This window comes from Mus caroli, unplaced genomic scaffold (assembly GCF_978045245.1).
Source record: "Mus caroli unplaced genomic scaffold, Mus_caroli_1 scaffold_9, whole genome shotgun sequence".
Taxonomy (NCBI): Eukaryota; Metazoa; Chordata; class Mammalia; order Rodentia; family Muridae; genus Mus; species Mus caroli.
In genome coordinates, this window is record NW_028227264.1 from 89,043,660 (window position 1) to 89,066,908 (window position 23,249).

Sequence of the window (23,249 nt, forward strand, 5' to 3'; positions counted from 1 at the left end):
TGAACTGAGTTTTTGTATTTCTATTTTCACACAGCATGCCCTTATATAGTAAATATATATCTGTGTCAACACATGAACTCATGAAACCAAACCACTCACCGTAAATGTAAAAGACAGAGGCCCAGCCAATGTACTGCACCAATACCCCTGCAAGAGGCATAGCAACAACTGCCCCGGCATAGGAACCTGCAAGCAGAAAAGATTGAGGGACACCAGCCAATCACCGTTCAAGGCTTGTTAGTCCAGGCAAAGTGTGTGTGGCGAAGTCAGATGTCTCCATGACAACAGTCTGGGATTCCCAGTGAACGTTATTGCTGTTAACGGCTAAAGCCACATTTCTTCAACTGAGCTATCTACCCCAGCCCCCAAGCACACCTTAAAACAGAGCAACCATGAAAGGAATGTCTTCAAGATGCTTTTTAACTTCACTGAGAGATAAATTCAGGGATTCGACAAAGGTTTTTGGGCATCACAGTTTAGAATTTCTTGAGCAAACAGAATCCAGAAATGAGAAAAGTAGAAAAGAACAATTTTAATGCAGCCAGGCACAGTGTTGGATGCTAAAGACAGCAACTAAAGAAGCCTAGAACCTGCTTGCAGAGCGCCCAGGGCCTTACCCAGATGCTTTTGTAGTCTTTTCTTAAGTAAAAGAACACACACACACATGCACACACATACATACACACACACACACACAACTTAGGAAGCAGTTGGATTCTAGGATGGCAGAACAACTGTCTCCTAAATAGGTACATTTTAAAGATCATTTCTACTGAATAACAACTATAGGAGACCAGTGTTTTAGGTGATGGGGATTCCTACACTGGGCCCAAACAGACCAAACTAAAAATCAAAATGGAGTCACAATGTCCAGAGTTCTACATCACCAAGGCAAAAGCTAAGCTGTTTAACAGATTTCTTTTAAGAAGCCAGGAAAAAATAACAGGCTAGTTTCTTCCTTGGGTGTGACAACAGACTTCTGAATATCCCTGCCTTGATCCTTACAATAAATGATCCTTGATCCTTAAATAAATCACATGATGCAACTGGGCTGTTTTTCTCTTCTCTTGGGTCTTTGCCTTGCTGCCATGCACAGGAAGTCACTAAAATGGTCTATCTGCTTTTCAGTCTCAGTTTCTGCCCATGAGCTAATCTCTCCCACTTAGCCCTTTTGCAACAATCATTCTGTCGTAGGAACTGAACTGTCGATGATTCTAGAAAGGAAAAAAAAAAGCTAGTTGAGATCTTTAAACTTGGACCTCGGTGATTTTGTCCTTTGGTGTTTCTTGCTTTGTAAATACTGAACTTTGTGGACTTGTGTGAGGTTATCTGTCTTGTCTGGAGAAGATGGTGGGGACTGGAGGCGGTCACCTGGATTCCCTATCTGCTGCAGCTGCTGGACATCTGCCAGGGAAACTAAAGCCCTGTACATTTCCGGTAATTGCTAACAGAATGGAAAAGTCCCTCTCTGTGATTCCCCCTGGGTCCTGAAGGAGACAACTATGGGGCTCCTTTAAAAACAGCAAGCAACATGAATGGAAAGTCCATTCCTCAAATCAAATCCAACTCTAAGTCAGATCTTTAGGGAGTGGGTGAGGCTCTTGGGGTGGGGGGTTGGGGGAGGATAGGAAAATATCACACCTGCCTAAGCTTGGTCTTATCTCTAAGACCGGTGCAGCCAAGCCCTGGAATGTGATTGTGAGATATGAGGAAGTAGAAAGACTCATTCAGAGATAAGATAGGAATGAAGTCTCTGCCTCATGGGTAGTATAAGGGTAAACTACGCTGTGTGTTCAAGGATGCTCTGTAAGCTGGAAATGGCCACCTGAATGCCAACTGCTAATGCTTTTATTGTGTACAGAATAGCAAAAGCACACGTTTCATTTTGAAACAGGCTATTATGTAGCCTAGGATGGCCTTGAATTCACGTATGACTTTGAACTATTGATTCTCCTGTCTCCACCTATCAGGTGATGTGTCACCACATCTGATCTTAGATGGGATCGGGATAGAACCCAGGTCTTTCTGCAAACCAGGTAAAGGCTCCCACAAGTGAGCTACAACCCTAGTTCTGAAATGCATGCATTTTAAAGCTCAGAATTCTTCACAGCAATAAAGCAAATTAGACATTAGCAAAGAAATCTTTCCTTCCTTCTCTTTCTATCTGTCTTTCTATGTCTGTCTCTTTTTCACACTCTGTGTGTGTGTGTGTGTGTGTGTGTGTGTGTGCCCAGAACGTGCCCTCTGCCCCATGTAGCAGGAAGGCAAAGTTCCCATGATACAAAAGTGTCCTTGAAACAGAAAATCAGAAAGAGTGATCGGTTACTATACATGCTGCATGCTAAGTCCTGGGCCAAGCATTCTGAGCCTTTGCTTTGTATTCCACTTCTTTCAACCTGATGAGGGAGATATCGCTGTTATCCCTCATTCTATAAGAAAAAACAAGTCTGGGGAGCATGCCTTGCCCATGGTGCCAGGATGTAAGACCCGAGAGCAGATCTTACTGTGTGGTTTTGCAACCCTGCCTCCTTCATCATCAAATGCCAACAATCAAGCCCCCACTGTAAGAAGCATTTTTGTGGCTGGAGAGGTGGCTCCTCCATTAAGAGCACTGATTGCTCTTCCAAAGATTCTGAGTTCAATTCCCAGCAACCACATAGTGGCTCACGACCATTTGTAATGGGATCTGATGCCTTCTTCTGCTGTGTCTAAGGAGAGCAACAATGTACCCACATACATAAAATAAATAAATCTTTTTTTTAAAAAAAAAGCATTCTCTCCCTGGAGAAACTATAAGTGACCCAAACTGTTTACCCTGCCTATCAGACTCTCCCTCATCTTCAGCCACAGCTCCAACATCATCTCCTATCTGCACTCACAGACACTTGGGCTTCTTCCAAGTGGGATACCCAGCCCTCAGACTACCACAGAGAGCAGAGTGGACATCCACACCCATGAGCACTGAGGGCAGACAAAGCTGGCAGAGAGTGGTGTGCCATGGAGAAGAAATGAAGATGACGCTGAGTGGAAGAGACTCCTAGCTGTTCTCACTCACCACATCAACTTCATCTCTCCTCCCCAGTTTCCTCAACTCTAACCTGTGACCCCATACCTTCAAGAGTCAGTCTCTCCTGACTCCAGTATCTTTTGCGACAAGAATGAATTAAGCTCAAGCTTAAATTTCTCTCTAGTGACATTTGTCCCTCAACTGTTCCTTGAAAGGAAGCCACACCTTAGCTGGGAAATGTAATGAGGCCTACAACCTTGACCAGGCAGCTTTCTTCGAGTCGATCCATTTTTAAATCGGGGCTATAAAACCACTCTGAACGCAAGGAGTGCCTGCTTACCACTCTCATTTTGCTGGCAAATCAAAATGAAAGGTCCTGCCCACCACCTGTCATAGAAAGTCAGGCCAAGGGTCACACCACCCACTGTCAGTGGGGCGCTCTGGCAGCTTCTGGGCTTGGTTGTAACTTTTCTAGGGTGGGCCCCTTCCTCTATAATAAACATTTATGGATAAAATGCATTTTAAATGAATCTTCTATCTGTACTGCTGCCTCTGATTTCTCTCCCAGGTCTGTACTGGGATAAACCCTTCCAGACCCTGATTCCTCTAAGCCATGCATAGAAGAGATGACATGGGATGAGACAACCTCCTAGTTTTATGAAGGTTTGGGGGATTTGAATCCAGATCCTCATGCCTGTGCAGCAAGTGTGCTGCCCAAGAATTGAAGTCAGGTCATGCCTTGGCGTAGTCGTAGATACCCATCTACTTTCAGGTAAGATGAAATACAATGCCACATCATTAATTAAGTCGGTGATAGTTTATACGTGGTAGTTATGTGTAGTAAGGAAAGTCCACGTCTTGAGCCAAGTGGGGTCAGCTCAGTTCCGTGGCCGAGGGTCTTTACAACCCTCATGAAAAATATGATTTTGTGTATTTTCATTGTGAAATTAAGGGGGAGGCAGAGCTTGGGAATTCCATCTCTTCTATCTTATAAATACTTATTTTATGTGCATAGGAGAGGCACACGCCAGGCATGGAACAGGAGTGGAGGTCAGAGGACAACTTCTGGAAGTTGGTCCCAGGGATTGGACACATCTATAGCCCAGGACAGCCCAGTGAGCTGTAGACCCAGCACCATCAACTGCTCACCTTAGGGATTCTGTCAGATGAGGGAAAAAAGTTCTTTTGAAGATTCTTAATAGACTTCGGAGTTACTTGAAGCCAAAAACATTCCATAAACAACTTATAATTTTTTCCTTTATTTTTATTAGATATTTTCTTTATTTACATTTCAAATGTTATCCCCTTTCCTGGCTTCCCCTCCGAAAACTCCCTATCCCTTCCTCCCTTCCCCTGCTCACCAACCCACCTACTCCCACTTCCTGGCCCTGGCATTCCCCTACACTGGGACATCGAGCCTTCACAGGACCAAGGGCCTCTCTTCTCACTGATGTCCCACAAAGCCATCCTCTGCTACATATGCAGCTGGAACCTTGGGTCCCTCCATGTGTACTCTTTGGTTGGTGGTTTAGTCCCTGGGAGCTCCTGGAGTTCTGGTGAGTTCACATTACAACTTATCACTTTAACACACTTACCACAGAAGGAAGTCGTGGCTAGACGGCTTCTCTCCAGGGGAGGCGCCCACTTACTCCACATCCCATGGCAGGCAGGGTAGGTTACACCCTGGCAGAAAGATTAAACATTGATGGTCACATCTTATTCCAATTTCTTTTCGTTTTTAAAAAATGCAAATATTGCTGCCTCACAAAACCAGAGTACAAAAATATAATTTGTATACATTGCCAAATACAAAGCCTGTGTCCCCTCGATCTTTTTATGTCGAAATCAGATCCCTGTTGGTATAGTGTTTGAATATGGATATTGTGGGGTAACAAGGGCATAGAGACGGAGGCCTCATGAGTGGAATTAGTGCTCTTAGAAAAGAGAATCTGGTAGAACAGTTGCTCCCTGTGAGAGGAGAACACAGATATGACCGTCAGTCTAGAACCAGTAAGCAGGCCCTCATCGGTCACTGACTATGTTGACAGCACAGGACTTGGACTTCCCAGCCTCCATAACTGTGAGAAATAAGTGCCTGTTGTGTATAGTACTGTATTACTGACACCCAAACAGATTTTTGAAGACATTGAATCACATTATGTAACTAATTTTGATTCATCAGCAATCCTGATGTTCAGGATTCAAATATAAGGACCATGGAGAATCCAAAAGACTTATATTTATGATATTATATTTCATGATATTTTATGATGATATTATATTTTATCTTATATTGCACATTATGAAAGACTAATTTGTAGCAAGTGACTTCCACAATCAACCTATTTGTCCCCTCATTTCCAGGCACAGAATCTGAGGCTCCTATTTGTTAAGGGTGGGTCTTAACCTTGGTTGTCACAGCTACAAATGTCACATACTTTCTGCCATATCAGGGGCTATGGACATATAGCATATGTCCTTCTATAAGAGAATTAAAGTTGGACTGATGTCTCAACAGCAATCTAGATTTCTCTTTCTTTTCTTCTTATGAAGGGTAACTCAGAACTGAACATGGGGCCTTGCATGTGCTAAACAAGTATTCTATCACTATTACAACCTTAGCCCCTTTGGAGTTTTATTTTGCAGTGGGGCCTCACTAAGCTTCCCAGGAAATCTTGAAACTTGAGATCCCCCGTCTCAGCCTCTTCAGTAACTGAGATAACATGTCTGCACCACTGAGCCCAACTACACTCTTAACTGTAAAGAAAGTGTCTCTCCTACCTCCACCAGACCCTGCAAAATTCTCACACCCATGACACAGCCGTAATGCACCCTCGCCGCAGAAGGGATAAACATGTTCAGAGTTGATGTCAAGAAGATGGCGGCTCCAAAGACCCTAGAGGATCAAAGCACTGCATTATTGTCCAGGATGACATTGGCTAAATATTCAGATCCTATGATGGTGGCTTTCAAGCATCTTGATCTTGGCCCCTAAAAATACATTTCAAATTAAGCTTGGGAGGTGACACTTCAGTCAGTACAGTGTTTTCAGGCAGCATAAAGACCTGAATTCAATCCTGCAGAATTTACATAAAAAGCCAAGTGCCATGTGAGCTTGTAAGTGCAGCCCTGGAGAGATGAGAATGGGAGAATCTCTGGAATTTGCTGACCACACAGTTTAGTTCAATCAGTCAGCTCTGGATTCAGTGAGAGACCCTGTCTCAATAAAATAGGGCCATGGTGTGTGATTGGAGAAGGCACTTGACATCAACCTCAGGCCCTGACACACATGTGCTGTGTGTATATGTGTGTATGTGTGTGTGTATACATATATATATATTTCATATTACCACCCAGCCCATACTTACATGCACAAATGTAAATGAGACCAGTTTTAGAAACCAATACTTACTCTTATAGGCCATATATTCTGATGTTTCGTTGTCTTTATTCCCTTTAATTACATTCCCTTCTGTTCCTCTCTTTTTCAAATAAAAATCCCATTGGTGAATCACTATGCTGATTTCACAACCATGTGAGTTGTGATTTCAGAGATGGGAGAAAAAAAGCTGCCTTGCAAACTTTGATCTCTTTTACAAAGTTGACTCATACAATGTCCCGTGACAAATATCCTGGCAAGGACCTGGAGATTTGACTCACTCATTTTCTGCAATATGATCCAGTCTACAACATCTTTCTCAAGTGAACACTGTCTTCATCAAATACTAGTAGTGGCAGAAAACTCACTTCCTTTAGTGACAGTCCACCCTGTTCTGAAGAGTTAGCTCCTCTGACAGCTGCTGGGTCATTTAAGAACATTGAAAGCATCCCGTGGTCTAAAGCCAAGTCCTCAGTGCTCACACGACAGCACTTCTATTGTGCTGCTGATATTCGCATAAACACATAGGAGTACCAACCAACACTGCTCTAAGCCACAACTTAACCTAATGTTTCATTTCTCAGATGAGGAAACTGAGCCCCCAAAAGGGAAGTGAGTCGATGGTTTTGTTCCCCAGTTTGCCAGTGAGGGGTTGTGAACTGCTTCCCCAGACTCTCAAATAGTTACTCTGTTTACAACACCACTTAATGCACTACAAGGTAAATTATATTGTGAGGGGGGAAAGAAGCAAATCCAGAGAGACTCTTAACAAACAGCGCCATGGGGGATCAATATCTCCAAATTGCATCTGCCTGTGTGGCTCCCGTGTTCCTCTCTGCTCCCCTACCCTGAGAACAAGTACAGAGATCGAATAAAGGCACAAGGCCCCAGGATAACCTGGGCAGGATTTGTCATGTCCATCACTCTTACCTGCTAGCAGCAAACTTGTTTGAAATGAAGCCACCAGGAATTTGTGTCACAATATATCCCCAGAAAAAAGATCCATGGATCAGGCCCACCGTCTCTGGGTCCCAGTTAAACTGCGCTGTCTGGAAACAAGAATCAGATGCAACTGTGTTTAGGGGACAGCTGATACCACGTGTCACCACGTGTCACCACGTGTCACCACGTGTCACCACGTGACAGCACTCCTCCCCTTTCTGGTAAATTTCTGGAAGACACCTTGAATACTCGGGTTGCAGCCATGGCAACATGGACCAAAGGGGTCTCTGGTCTTACAAATTTACCTTCTGGGGAGAGGAAAGAGATGCACAAATTTAAGTATACACACATACCATACTTGTGTAAAATGTGATATTCCAAAGGGCCATGTGTGCTAAGAAGAAAATGAAACAGGTTGTGAAAGAAACAAAACAAAACAAAAAATAAAAACAAACAAGCTCTGAACTTAGCATGCAATTTCCTGAGTTGTTCAGATATCAGTGTAGTGACAGCCTAAAGATAACTACAGTCTTAAGTCTTTCAAGCCCTTCTTTTTTTTTCTTTTTCCTTTTTTCTTTTTTACTTTCTTTTTAAGAGCTACATACATAGTCTGGTGGTTAAAGCACTCACCTTACATTAAGAAGGCCCTATGCTCAATCTCCAAAAACAACAACAACAACAACAACAAACAAACAACAACAAAAAGCTGGGGCAGTGCCTTTAATCCCAGCACTTGGGAGGCAGAGGCAGGCAGATTTCTGAGTTTGAGGCCAGCCAGGTCTACAGAATGAGTTCCAGGACAGCCAGGGCTACACAGAGAAACCAGGCAGCTGGTGTATGCTGCCTGGTTTCTCTGAATAGCCAAAAAAAAAAAAAAAAGCAAAGTTATCATTGTATGATCAAATGTATTTTGCTAGGGATATAACTCAGTGGTAGAGTGACTATCTTGCTTGTGTGAGACCCTAGATTTATTTCTCAGGATAAATAAGGAACAAACAAATCCTCTTTTGTCATTGTTTTGAGATAGAGTCTCATTGAGTAACCCATGCTGACCCCAAATATGTGATCCCCCAGCCTCAGACTCCTGTTAGAGGTGTGTACTGCCATGTCTGGCTGAGTCCCACGTTTTTTTTCTTTTTCTTTTTTTTTTTCCTGTTTTTTAAATTTCTTTTCTTTTTATTCTTTAATCCTTTTCTACAATCCAGACTTCATCCCTCTCCCAGTCTGCCCCCAACTGCTCCCCATCCCATACCTCCTTCCCCCATATCTACAAGAGGATGTCCCTACCCCCCAACCCCTACCCCACCAGGCCTCCACACTCCCTAGAGCCTCAAGTCTCTTAAGGGTGTAGGTTCATCTTCTCTCATTGAGGGCAGGCCAGGCAGTCCTCTGCTGTATATGTGTCATATCAGCTGGTATATGCTGCCTGGTTAGTGGCTCAGTGTCTGAGAGATTTCAGGGGTCCAGGTTAGTTGAGACTGCTGGTCTTCCTATGGGGCTGCCCTCCTCCTCAGCTTCTTTCAGCTTTTTCACCAATTCAACCACAGGGGTCTCTGGCTTCAGTCCATTGGTTGGATGCTAGTATCTGCATCTGACTCTTTCAGCTGCCTGTTGGGCCTCTCTTGTTGGGCAGCCATGCTAGGCTCCTGTCTGCAAGCACTCCAAAGACAAAACCCATTCTACCTTCTTCACCCAGCTGCTGTCAGCAACACCATCCTGTCCTCTGAGCAGGTGATGCTTCTGTCATCTTTGAAAGAACTGATACCTGACAAAGCACACCGAGACTTGCTAAGAAGTGACTTTCAGCATTACCTGACCCTACTGAGCTATAAGCACGAAGACAGCTTGAACAGAAACTTCACCAAATAAAACAAGCAAATGGCTAATAGTCATACAGATAACCACTGGGAAATTGGAAAGATCACTAACATTAGGGGAAATAGAATCAGCTCATCATATCTATCAGGATGGCATGTATATCCTCTCACAGGTGTGTGTGTGTGTGTGTTTACACTTATAGAAAGAGGAGAAGAGAGTTGGCGAGGATGTGGAGAAACTGGAATGTTTTATGCTACGGATGGGAATGCAGGATGGCTCTGTCACTCATGAAAGCAATATAGAGTTTTTTCACACAGTTAAAAAGAGAGCTAAAGGGACTGGCGAGATGGCTCAATAGTTAAGAGTGCCGACTGGGGATCAGTGCCTGGGTAGCAGGAGCGCAGGGTTGCCTGACACCCGCCAGCTACCCACGACCCCCGCCGCAGGATTTTGGGACTGCTGGTGAGTGGAACACAGCTTCTGCTCCAATCCAATTGCGCGGGACCTGAGACTGCATTAGTTAGGGAAGCAGAAACCGGCCTGAGTAGGGCCACAGGCCTCATCCAGCCGGATCAGTGCCAGGGTAGCAGGAGCGCGCAGGGTTGCCTGACACCCACCAGCTACCCACGACCCCCGCCGCAGGATTTTGGGACTGCTGGTGAGTGGAACACAGCTTCTGCTCCAGTCCAATCACGCGGGACCTGAGACTGCGCTGGTTGGGGAGAGAGAAATCCAGCCTACATAGGGCCACAACCCTCTTCCGGTCAGAAAAGCACCTGGGCAGCTGGGGCGCAGGGTCGGCTGACACTCACCAGCTACCCACAACACCCACCACAGGATCTTAAGACTTCTGGAGAGTGGAACACAGCTTCTGCTCCAATCCAATTGCACGCGGGACCAGAGACGGCATTAGTTAGGGAAGCAGAAAAACGGCCTGAGTAGGACCACAGGCCTCTTCCGGCTGGACCAGCACCAGGGTACCATCAGCTACCCACGACCCCCGCTGCAGGATTTAGAGACTGCTGGTGAGTGGAACACAGCTTCTGCTCCAATCTTTAAACAGTGACAACGATAACAACTAACCCCAGAGATTACCAGATGGCGAAAGGTAAACGTAATAATCTTACTAACAGAAACCAAGACCACCCACCATCATCAGAACCCAGCACCCCCACTTCGCCCAGTCCAGGGCACCCCAACACACCGGAAAAGTTAGACATGGATTTAAAAGCATATCTCCTGATGATGATAGAGGACTTCAAGAAGGACGTTAATAACACACTTAAAGAAATGCAGGAGAACACTGCTAAACAGGCAGAAGACAATAAAGAGGAAGCACAAAAATCCCTTAAAGAATTTCAGGAGAACACTGAAAAAAGAGTTACAAATCCTTAAAGAAAAACACGATAACATAATCAAACAGGTAGAAGTCCTTACAGAAAAACAGGAAAACACATCCAAACAGATGATGGAAATGAACAAAACCATACTAGACCTAAAAAGGGAAGTAGACACAATAAAGAAAACCCAAAATGAGGCAACACTGGAGATAGAAACCCTAGGAAAGAAATCTGGAACCATAGATACCAGCATCAGCAACAGAATACAAGAGATGGAAGAGAGAATCTCAGGTGCAGAAGATTCCATAGAGAACATCGGCACAACAATCAAGGAAAATGTAAAATGCAAAAAGATCCTAACTCAAAACATCCAAGAAATACAGGACGCAATGAGAAGACCAAACCTACGGATAATAGGAGTGGATGAGAATGAAGATTTTCAACTCAAAGGACCAGCAAACATCTTCAACAAAATTATAGAAGAAAACTTCCCAAATCTAAAGAAAGAGATGCCCATGAACATACAAGAAGCCTACAGAACTCCTAATAGACTGGACCAGAAAAGAAATACCTCCCGACACATTATAATCAGAGCAACAAATGCTCTAAATAAAGATAGAATACTAAAAGCAGTAAGAGAAAAAGGCCAAGTAACATATAAAGGCAAGCCTATCAGAATTACACCAGATTTTTCACCAGAGACTATGAAAGCCAGAAGATCCTGGATGGATGTTATACAGACACTAAAAGAACACAAATTCCAGCCCAGGCTACTATACCCAGCCAAACTCTCAATTAACATAGATGGAGAAACCAAAGTATTCCACGACAAAACCAAATTCACACATTATCTCTCCACGAATCCAGCCCTTCAAAGGATAATAACAGAAAAAAACCAATACAAGGACAGGAACCACGCCCTAGAAACAACAAGAAGGTAATCCCTCAACAAACCTAAAAGAAGACAGCCACAAGAACAAAATGCCAACTTTAACAACAAAAATAACAGGAAACAACAATTACTTTTCCTTAATATCTCTTAATATCAATGGACTCAACTCCCCGATAAAAAGACATAGACTAACAAACTGGCTACACAAACAAGACCCAACATTTTGCTGCTTACAGGAAACTCATCTCAGAGAAAAGGATAGACACTACCTCAGAATGAAAGGCTGGAAAACAATTTTCCAAGCAAATGGCATGAAGAAACAAGCTGGAGTAGCCATTCTAATATCTGATAAGATTGACTTCCAACCCAAAGTCATTAAAAAAGACAGGGAGGGACACTTCATACTCATCAAAGGTAAAATCCTCCAAGAGGAACTATCAATCCTGAATATCTATGCTCCAAATACAAAGGCAGCCACATTCATTAAAGAAACTTTAGTAAAGCTCAAAGCACACATTGCACCTCATACAATAATAGTGGGAGACTTCAACACACCACTTTCACCAATGGACAGATCATGGAAACAGAAACTAAACAGGGACACAGTGAAACTAAGAGAAATTATGAATCAAATGGATCTGGCAGATATCTACAGAACATTCTATCCTAAAACAAAAGGATATACCTTCTTCTCAGCACCTCATGGTACCTTCTCCAAAATTGACCACATAATTGGTCACAAAGCAGGCCTCAACAGATATAAAAATATTGAAATTGTCCCATGCATCCTATCAGATCACCATGGACTAAGGCTGATCTTCAATAACAGAATAAATAATAGAAAGCCAACCTTCACGTGGAAACTGAACAACACTCTTCTCAATGATACCTTGGTCAAGGAAGGAATAAAGAAAGAAATTAAGGACTTTTTAGAGTTCAATGAAAATGAAGCCACAACATACCCAAACTTATGGGACGCAATGAAAGCATTTCTAAGAGGAAAACTCATAGCTCTGAGTGCCTCCAAAAGGAAACTAGAGAGAGCACACATTAGCAGCTTGACAACACACCTAAAAGCACTAGAACAAAAGGAAGCAAATTCACCCAAGAGGAGTAGACGGCAGGAAATAATCAAACTCAGGGGTGAAATCAACCAAGTGGAAACAAGAAAAACTATTCAAAGAATCAACCAATCAAGGAGCTGGTTCTTTGAGAAAATCAACAAGATAGATAAACCCTTAGCCAGACTCACTAGAGGGCACAGGGAAAGCATCCTAATTAACAAAATCAGAAATGAAAGAGGAGACATAACAACAGATCCTGAAGACATCCAAAACACCATCAGATCCTTCTACCAAAGGCTATACTCAACAAAAATGGAGAACCTGGATGAAATGGAGAAGTTCCTAGACAGATACCAGGTACCAAAGTTGAATCAAGATCAGGTTAATGATCTAAACAGCCCTATATCCCCCAAAGAAATAGAAGCAGTCATTAATAGTCTCCCAACTAAAAAAAGCCCAGGACCAGATGGGTTTAGTGCAGAGTTCTATCAGACCTTCAAAGAAGATCTAATCCCAGTTCTTCACAAACTATTCCACAAAATAGAAACAGAAGGTACTCTACCCAACTCATTCTATGAAGCCACAATTACTCTGATACCTAAACCACAAAAAGACCCAACAAAGATAGAAAACTTCAGACCAATATCCCTTATGAATATTGATGCAAAAATCCTCAATAAAGTTCTTGCTAAGCGAATCCAAGAACACATCAAAACAATCATCCATCCTGACCAAGTAGGTTTCATCCCAGGGATGCAGGGATGGTTCAATATACGGAAATCCATCAACGTAATCCAGTATATAAACAAACTCAAAGACAAAAACCACATGGTCATCTCCTTAGATGCGGAAAAAGCATTTGACAAGATCCAACACCCATTCATGATAAAAGTCTTGGAAAGATTAGGAATTCAAGGCCCATACCTAAACATGATAAAAGCAATCTACAGCAAACCAGTAGCCAACATCAAAGTAAATGGTCAGAAGCTTGAAGCAATCCCTCTAAAATCAGGGACTAGACAAGGCTGTCCACTTTCTCCATACCTATTCAACATTGTACTTGAAGTCCTAGCCAGAGCAATTCGACAACAAAAGGAGATCAAAGGGATACAAATTGGAAAAGATGAAGTCAAAATATCACTTTTTGCGCATGATATGATAGTATATATAAGGGACCCTAAAAATTCCACCAGAGAACTCCTAAGCCTGATAAACAGCTTCGGTGAAGTAGCTGGATATAAAATTAACTCAAACAAATCAATGGCCTTTCTCTACACAAAGAATAAACAGGCTGAGAAAGAAATTAGGGAAACAACACCCTTCTCAATAGTCACAAATAATATAAAATATCTTGGCGTGACTCTAACTAAGGAAGTGAAAGATCTGTATAATAAAAACTTCAAGTCTCTGAAGAAAGAAATTATAGAAGATCTCAGAAGATGGAAAGATCTCCCATGCTCATGGATTGGCAGGATCAACATTGTAAAAATGGCTATCTTGCCAAAAGCAATCTACAGATTCAATGCAATCCCCATCAAAATTCCAAATCAATTCTTCAACGAATTAGAAAGTGCAATCTGCAAATTCATCTGGAATAACAAAAAACCTAGGATAGCAAAAACTCTTCTCAAGGATAAAAGAACCTCTGGTGGAATCACCATGCCGGACCTAAAGCTCTACTACAGAGCAATTGTGATAAAAACCGCATGGTACTGGTATAGTGACAGACAAATAGACCAATGGAATAGAATTGAAGACCCAGAAATGAACCCACACACCTATGGTCACTTGATCTTCGACAAGGGAGCTAAAAACATCCAGTGGAAGAAAGACAGCATTTTCAACAAATGGTGCTGGCATAACTGGTTGTTAACATGTAGAAGAATGCGAATCGATCCATTCCTATCTCCTTGTACTAAGGTCAAGTCTAAGTGGATCAAGGAACTTCACATAAAACCAGAGACACTGAAACTTATAGAGGAGAAAGTGGGGAAAAGCCTTGAAGATATGGGCACAGGGGAAAAATTCCTGAATAGAACAGTAATGGCTTGTGCTGTAAGATCGAGAATTGACAAGTGGGACCTCATGAAACTACAAAGCTTCTGCAAGGCTAAAGACACCATCAATAAGACAAAAAAACCACCAACAGATTGGGAAAGGATCTTCACCTATCCTAAATCAGATAAGGGACTAATATCCAATATATATAAAGAACTCAAGAAGGTGGACTCCAGAAAGTCAAATAACCCCATTAAAAAATGGGGCTCAGAACTGAACAAAGAATTCTCACCTGAGGAATACCGAATGGCAGAGAAGCACCTGAAAAAATGTTCAACATCCTTAATCATCAGGGAAATGCAAATCAAAACAACCCTGAGATTCCACCTCACACCAGTCAGAATGGCTAAGATCAAAAATTCAGGTGACAGCAGATGCTGGCGAGGATGTGGAGAAAGAGGAACACTCCTCCATTGTTGGTGGGATTGCAAGCTTGTACAACCACTCTGGAAATCAGTCTGGCGGTTCCTCAGAAAATTGGACATAGTACTACCGGAGGATCCAGCAATACCTCTCCTGGGCATATATCCAGAAGATGTCCCAACCGGTAAAAAGGACACATGCTCCACTATGTTCATAGCAGCCCTATTTATAATAGCCAGAAGCTGGAAAGAACCCAGATGTCCCTCAACAGAGGAATGGATACAGAAATTATGGTACATTTACACAATGGAGTACTACTCAGCTATTAAAAAGAATGAATTTATGAAATTCCTAGCCAAATGGATGGACCTGGAGGGCATCATCTTGAGTGAAGTAACACAATCACAAAAGAACTCACACAATATGTATTCATTGATAAGTGGATATTAGCCCAAAACTTAGGATACCCAAGATATAAGATACAATTTGATAAACGCATGAAACTCAAGAAGAATGAAGACCAAAGTGTGGACACTGTGCACCTTCTTAGAATTGGGAACAAAACACCCAGGGAAGGAGTTACAGAGACAAAGTTCGTAGCTATGATGAAAGGATGGACCATTTAGAGACTGCTGTATCCAGGGATCCGTCCCATAATCAGCTTCTAAACGCTGACACCATTGCATACACTAGCAAGATTTTGCTGAAAGGACCCAAATATAGCTGTCTCTTGTGAGACGATGCCGGGGCCTAGCAAACACAGGAGTGGATGTTCACAGTCAGCTATTGGATGTATCACAGGGCTCCCAATGGAGAAGCTAGAGAAAGTACCCAAGGAGCTAAAGGGATCTGCAACCCTATAGTTGGAACAACATAATGTACTAACCAGAACCCTGGAGCTCTTGTCTCTAGCTGCATATGTATCGAAAGAAGGCCTAGTCGGCCATCAATGGAAAGAGAGGCCCATTGGACTTGCAAACTTTATATGCCCCAATATAGGGGAATGCCAGGGCCAAAAGAATGGGAATGGGTGGGTAGGGAAGTGGGGGGCGCTATGGGGGACTTTTGGGATAGTATTGGAAATGTAATTGAGGAAAATATGTAATAAAAAAAAAAAGAGTGCCGACTGCTCTTCCGAAGGTTCCGAGTTCAAATCCCAGCAAACACATGGTGGCTCACAACCATCCGTAACGAAATCTGATGGCCCTCTTCTGGAGTATCTGAGGACAGCTACAGTGTACTTACATGTAATAAATAAATAAATCTTAAAAAAAAAAACAGAGCTAAAGATTTAACGAGAAAAGACTCAACACTTATGCTTTGGAGTATTTATCCAAAAAGATATCAGAATCTCAAGGACGTCTGTATTCCCACAGTCACAATATCTGAGATATGGAAGCAAGCCGGATGCCCACTGACAGATGAACTTGAACACTGTGATGTGTCCTTTCGATGAAAAGAAAAGATATTACATAACACTCAACAACCTGGATGAGGTTAGGACACAGATGTCAAGAGAAATAAGCCAGCCATAGAAAAACCAATGCTGTATGATCTTTCTTACATGAAGTACCTGAAATAGTCAAATTAATAGAATTCAAGAGGGCTGGGAGGAGGGAAAGGGAGAATTACTAATCAATGGGTAAAATAGGCTCATCTGTCTAGTGAATAAGCTTTGGAAATCGGTACTGCACCTACAGCTAATGATAGATGTTTATCAAGAGGGTTGCTTTCAATTGGACCAGCTAGCACAGGCCTGTAGTCTCAGCTGAGAACTCAGAAGGCAGAAGCAGGAGGATCAAGTTTCAAGACCTACTCAGCCTACAGGGTAAATTCAAAGCTAGCCTGGGCAACTTAGTGAGATCCTGTCTCCAATAAAGAGTGATTATATATATATATATATATATATATATATATATATATATATATCCAGAAATATAGCTTGGAGGTAGAGTACTTTATCTACCCAAAAGCACACCCATGTCGAAACCCTGACAATGTTCCTTTATTTAGAAAACATGTCTTTGTCAATGTGAAAAAGCCAAGGGTCTCAAAATGAAATATTCAGAGTTAGCCAGCTAAACCCTTAATCAAAAAACAGGTGTCCTTAAAAGGGAAAAGACCAAGGGTTAAGATACCAAGTTGCTGGTCATGCTGTCTTAGGATGCTTATGTGAGTACTTAATAGAAGCACTCTTGTTTGGTCTGCAAGAAGGCCTTTTCCTTTCAATACAGTAAGGGACATAAGGGTTAACAAAAGACTGCTAGATGTGCTGTTTTCTATTGTCCTGTTCAGCCTCCTTCTGAGAGATTTCTGTTTCCCCAGCCATAGGATATTCCCCCTGTGTCTACCATAGCTGATGGACACTAGAATAGAGAGCCGAGCCATGGGAATCACAGGATTTAGTCATGGGGGGCAGGAAGAAGCCACAGCAAAAGACAGAAAGCAGTCTGTCAGGAGACATGGAAAGCTGGAGCAGACAAGAAGATGCAGATGAGAGAGCCTGTGATACCAGCAAGCTGGAAACCTTAGCAAAGTATTCTCCAGGTCCCCTGGGATAAAGCAGAGTCTACATCTCCCACGGGGGCGGGGGGGGCTATTCCTGTCTCAAGAACTCATAAAGATGCCTTTCCCAGGTTGGTATAGGGCATTCTGGACCTCAGTTCCCCATCCACAAGATAGATCGATCATCCACACAAACTTGCCCACCCAACCTGCTGTCTGCTCTTCACTTTCATGAGATTCTACTTGAGTCTTCTGCAATCCTGGTTAGTCTGAGTAACTCTCACTGAACTTCTATTCTTTGCAACCAGCAATCCTTGGCCAGGACACAAGGATGCCTTTCCCAGGTCTCAGAGCTAATGAGCAGTGATGTTTAAGAGCAGGTCTGGAGAATCCTAAAGTCCATCACTAAAACCCTGCAAGACTCATGGATAGTGAGAAATCATTGCAAAGTTCCTCAACCTTCCGTTGCTCTTTGCTTACCATATGCCAGCTACTAAGGACCACAGTTACTTTAACGTATCAGTGTGGGGCGAGGAGTGCCAAGGTCGAATGCAGGGCTTTACCTATGCTAGGCACTTTTCCACTGAGCTTTAACCTAGCAGTAACTCATGGCATTAAGCTGAAAACGTGACTATCCAGCTAAACCATCCCTCGCACCACTTGCAGGAAGCATGCCACATAGGTCTCTTCTGTTCCTGGTACTTATCCAGCCCCTCAAATGAGGCTTCCAAAAAAAAAAAACTCAGCATAAAATAATTACGTTTTCCCATGAAGCAAAACACAGAAACAGAAATGTCAGCCATCCAGAGCCCTGTCACCCTGTTGGTCACACTCACCTGATACCTAACTTATTCTGTGTGGACAAGAGAGGAAGAGTAGGCCATAAACTAGTTTTGCTTGCTAGAGCGTATACATTTGTTGTTTGGTTGGGTTTGGTGAGTTTTTTATTCTTCTTATTCGGGGGGTACTATTTTAGGTTTATGTTTTCCCTTTTATTTCTCTTTCTTTCTTTGGTTAGTTTTTTGAGACAGGATCTCGCTAACCTGGTTTGTCTTTGAACTCACTATTTAGTTAAAGCCAGCCTGAGCTCAGCCCTGCTCCCCTGCCTTGGTCTCCTGAGTGCTAGGATTATAGGTATAAGCCACCATATCTAGTTCCTAAACTCCTACCCTTGGCACCAGACAGAATGATACAAAGCATATTTTAAATCTTAATCAGACCCTCTAAGCAAAATCATAGGAACTGGAGAGCACACAGGAGCACTGATCCTTCCCTTTATCAAAACGTCTTTTTTATATGCCTTAAATCAGACTCTGTTGACCTGTTGTCTTCTCAGGCAACAAACAAATTCGAACATTGTCCCTTTTGGACTTGTCTCTGCAGGCATGTTCTTGTCAGCTAGCCTTGCTCACAAAAGGCTGAAAGAATGCATGTGAGGCACATCTGAAACCCCATCCATAGTCTTTATTTTAAAGTCATCAATGTCCTCTCCCTCTGTCTCACCTCCTTCTTCCACCACCATCCCCCAGACTAAACAGGCTATCTTTCTCAGCCAGGCTCAGCTGAGCCATCAAAAGCAGACTGAAGCGTCTCCATGGTGCAGTTTCCCCCCAACAGAACAATCTCTTAGAAAGAAAAGGGAAAGCCTGCGTGCCAGGTAAAGACCTCTTTTTCATGAACTGATACCAAACGTCCCCAAGGCAGTCCTTGGCAGGAGACTATTCTAGGTGATACTAACAGATGTGACATCAAAGAGGAGAAGACTACTGTGTTGTCAGCTGAGGAAATCGTACCCCATGTCCTCGCCTCAGAGTCACACAGAACTCAGGAACAGTCCAGGCTTCATGTCACACAATGTCTTCTTATGAAACCCTGTAAGCACAGCATCCACAGCTTCCCTGACGCTAACATGGGAAACTCGGATCTACGCATGCGTGTAAACACAGGCATCCAGAGAACCATAAGATGAACAATCTCTACCACAGTCAGTTCTGAGTGTGTGTTCAGTTCAGTGCACCAGACAGTTATGGGATGGTCCATGCGGGGTGGGGTGGGGGGGGCATTTTTATTTATTCATCCCATAATTTATGAAGTCTAGGTATAAAATAAACTAGATTTATGTTTCCAATATGCATAAAACAGTTTATTAAATAACTACATACTTCCATATGACAATGCCAGCCCAATACCAGAACCTAAGCGTCCCCATGCACATCGCATGTCCACGGGCCTCTTCCCATTGAGCAGGGATCATCCTGGGATCTGTGGAGGGATCCTGTGTGTCTGAGAACTAGGATGGGGAAAAGTCAGGATTTTTTTAAAGCTTAATATATAGTATTTTTATTAAGAGTCTGCTTTCATGAAAATACTTGGCAAAACAACTCCTTGATTTGTATAATATCTGGGGTAAAACTTTAGAATAAAATGCTCTGGGGTGAGTTGCTTTGGTTCACATTTCTAGAACATTCCTTTCCTCTGCAATTCCATATCAGGGGGCCATTTTCCAAGTTTCAGTAGAGTGTTCTAATAAACCATAAGAAAAGTCAGTATTTTTCTCTTTATTACCTGCTGACTGAAAGTGAGAATGTCTGTGAATATAAACATAGTTTAAAAACATGGTAATATCTGTCCCACAACTGTGTCATGAGGGAAAAGCCAGAAACACATTCAAATCACATTATAGTTGTTGCCATGATCTGAAGCTATTGTTTATACTTTAATCTTAAAATTGTAGCAATTTCAGGCACTCTGCTAGGTTTTGCCATCTGATGTACTAGTAAGGAACTCCAGGTTTCTACACCATAAATTTGACTTGTAAACTTATTCTACATTTTAATATAATTGCCTTCCTGTATAATCCTTTTTTCTATTAAACTAAGAATTTCAAACATCATCTTTGACCAAAGGTTCACATCAACTTATCCACAGGGATCAAGGGGGTTCATAGCACACACATGCACAAAAAGTGAGGATCTTGTGTTCCTAACACATCTTGGTTTGCCTGTCTGTCTCTCTCTCTTACAGATCTTTACATACAATGTTCCCTTTTTTTTCCCCAAAGGTTTTTCATCCTGCCCCACCAAATATCTGTCTGGCTGAGCCATCACTTCCTCTGGAAAGTCACAATACCAAAATCATAGAATACCTACTACTAGAGGAGCCCAACAATTTAGTACAGCCATACTCACATAGCAGCTGGCACACCAGTTTGTCACTTATGCTGTATGTCTCCTGGAGTCCAAGGTCCCAGTTGGTGTTAGAAGCATTCTATCTCTATCCCCATGTCCTGGACCCAGAATGGGTGTCACTCTGTGTGTTGTGTGTTTCTTACATCAATCGATGAATGGCTCTGTTTGTTTTTTCACAACTATCACACACACACATACACACACACACACCCTCTTGCTGTAGCTCCATACTGACCTGAATTTCTGGTTTCCCATCCACATACACAGTGCTATTGTTGACCATTTCCACAATGGCCACTCCAAGGTTGCACCGAATTCCAAAGGAAATGCAGAATCCCAGGCCGCTCATGACAGCAATGATGTACCGTTTGGGGATGCCACAGCAGCTGCAGTCACAGACAGGGAGATGCGCTCTGGACGTCTGCACGGGCCTTCCTTCTTCATTCAGCTCAATGGCACCTTCCTCTTCATTGGTCCCATCGATTTTTCTTCATCACCAAAGGATCAGGCAGAGAATAAAAGCCAGTATTCAAGGTGAGGCAAGATGTACAAAGTATAAATAAAAAATGGCACCAAGCAACAAAAAGAGGAAAACCTACAGAGGGGCTCAGCTTGTGCTGTAAAAGTTACTATCATCATTATCATCATTGAAGTAGAGAATTGTGACTAAAATTACTAATGCTTTGGATATTGTGTTGGAATTTCATAGGTATGAAATCATCCAAATCTGCTGGGGTCAGCGGCGTACGACTCTGATCCCAGCACATGGCAGGTGAGGGCAGGAAGGTCTTAAGTATAAGCCTGAACACCACAGCAAGTCTGATTCCAATCTGGACTGCAGAGTGAGGCACTATAGACAAAGGAAAAATGTCTCTTAAATTTCATACAGAGCCAAGTGCCACTTATAGAAGAGAAGATCTCATTTGAGACATTGTGCAAACCAAGATTCAGAGTCTGTGTCCTTAACAGTACACCGTACAGAACCCCTGCTGAAAGAGAGATGGGACAACCTCATGGTGTGGCCCAACCACCTGTTATGGGAAACCTTTATTTTAGAGTCACTTGAAGCTTGTGAAGATTATATCCAAGGGGGTGGGGAACCACTTGCAGGTTATCTCCACCAATTTCTATAGGTTCAAGTGATGGCATGTCCTTGTAGCTGACTACCTTCTTCTCAAGCAATAAAAGTAATTGAGCAAATTATGCAGTGTCAAGTAAGAAAAGAGAGTTGTTTGTGTAGTGGAGAGATGAATCGGTAAGTAAAGTGTTTGTCATACAAATATGAGGACCCTAGTGTGAATCCCCAGCATCCATACAAAATCAAGAAATTGTAGAGCATGTCTGTAACTATAACATTAGGGTAGGGAATAAAGGCAACCTAGACAAATTGATGATCCCACACACACACTTCATTGAAGACTCTATCTCAAAAATAAGGCGGAGGAATGACAAGAAACTGCAGAAGGGAAAAGTACTAAGCCAGGCAAGCCTGGGGACCTAGGTTTAGTCCCCAAGTCCCACAGTAGGAGGAGAGAACCAACTCCCCTTACCTTCACATGCACACAGTCGCATGCATGTGCATACACACACATGCAAGTATGTGCACACACACGTGCACACATACTCTAACAATCATAATAAATAAGTAAACAAAACAAAGGACAAAGTGGATAGTGACCTAAGAAGACACTCAAAATCAACCTCTGACCTCCACTCCCACACCACACAGAGGCACACTTGTACACACATACACACACACACACACACACACACATATGTACACACACATACAACACAAAGAAGACCTATTTATATCCTGTGACACTGTAACCCTTCTGAGTATGATTCTCAGTTTTCATACATATTAGATTAATATAAGTAGCTAATATAATTGTTAACAAAACAGTTAGTTTATATAAAAAAAAAACAAAGTACTTTCCTTTCCCTACTAATCCATACAGAAGATAATTTTGGCAGCTTCTTTTGATAAGGTTTAAAGCACATATACAGAAAAACATACAGTTCTTAAATTCAGATCAGCCCAGCAGACTTCTACTAAGTAAGCACCTACTACATGCCAGACCCTGTGCTGCTGAGAAAGAACAGTGATGAATGTGGTATGTTCTCCACTCTCCTCCAGCTTCTATGCTGGTAGAGAAAGAAGATGCACACATACACGGTCATAGTCATTAGATGAAGCCTTGTACTGTGACCTGAAACCCTTCTCCCTAACCTGGCTCCCTTCCCTCTCTGTCCACAGACAGCATGTGGTCTAGATGCTCCCCAGACATGCCCCACTGCCTCCTCAGTTTCTCTCAGCATGTGTCTCCTATGTCTAGTCCTGTCTTTCAGTCTGCTGCCTAGAGAACCCAAATGTACATAAGCATCCTCTTGTACACACTCCCTGCTAAGACATTCTGAGATCAACACAAGCATCCTCTTCTACACAGTACATGCTAAAATGTCCTGAGATCAACACAAGCATCTTCTTGTGAATGGTACCTGCTAAGATATCCTGAGAGCAACACAGGAGCATCCTCTTATACACACTCCCTGCTAAGACATCCTGAGATCAAAACGAGCATCCTCTTGTGCATGGTACCTGCTAAGACATCCAGACATCAACAGGAGCATCCTCTTGTACACAGTACATGCTAAGACATCCTGAGATCAACATGAGCATCTTGTTGTTC

At 42.7% G+C, this 23,249-nt stretch overlaps 1 protein-coding gene across 1 annotated transcript in view; it reads right to left on the minus strand.

Moving 5' to 3' along the window:
• Positions 1-23,249, minus strand: part of Slc17a8 (solute carrier family 17 member 8) — a 51,496-nt gene that overhangs the window by 16,298 nt on the left and 11,949 nt on the right. The window contains exons 2-6 of the mRNA XM_021174719.3: positions 20,792-21,044; positions 7,317-7,435; positions 5,789-5,903; positions 4,603-4,690; positions 100-186 (exon numbers count right to left, since the gene is read on the minus strand). Coding sequence (XP_021030378.1) covers positions 100-186; positions 4,603-4,690; positions 5,789-5,903; positions 7,317-7,435; positions 20,792-21,044 — 662 coding nt within the window. The remainder of the gene's footprint in view (positions 1-99; positions 187-4,602; positions 4,691-5,788; positions 5,904-7,316; positions 7,436-20,791; positions 21,045-23,249) is intronic.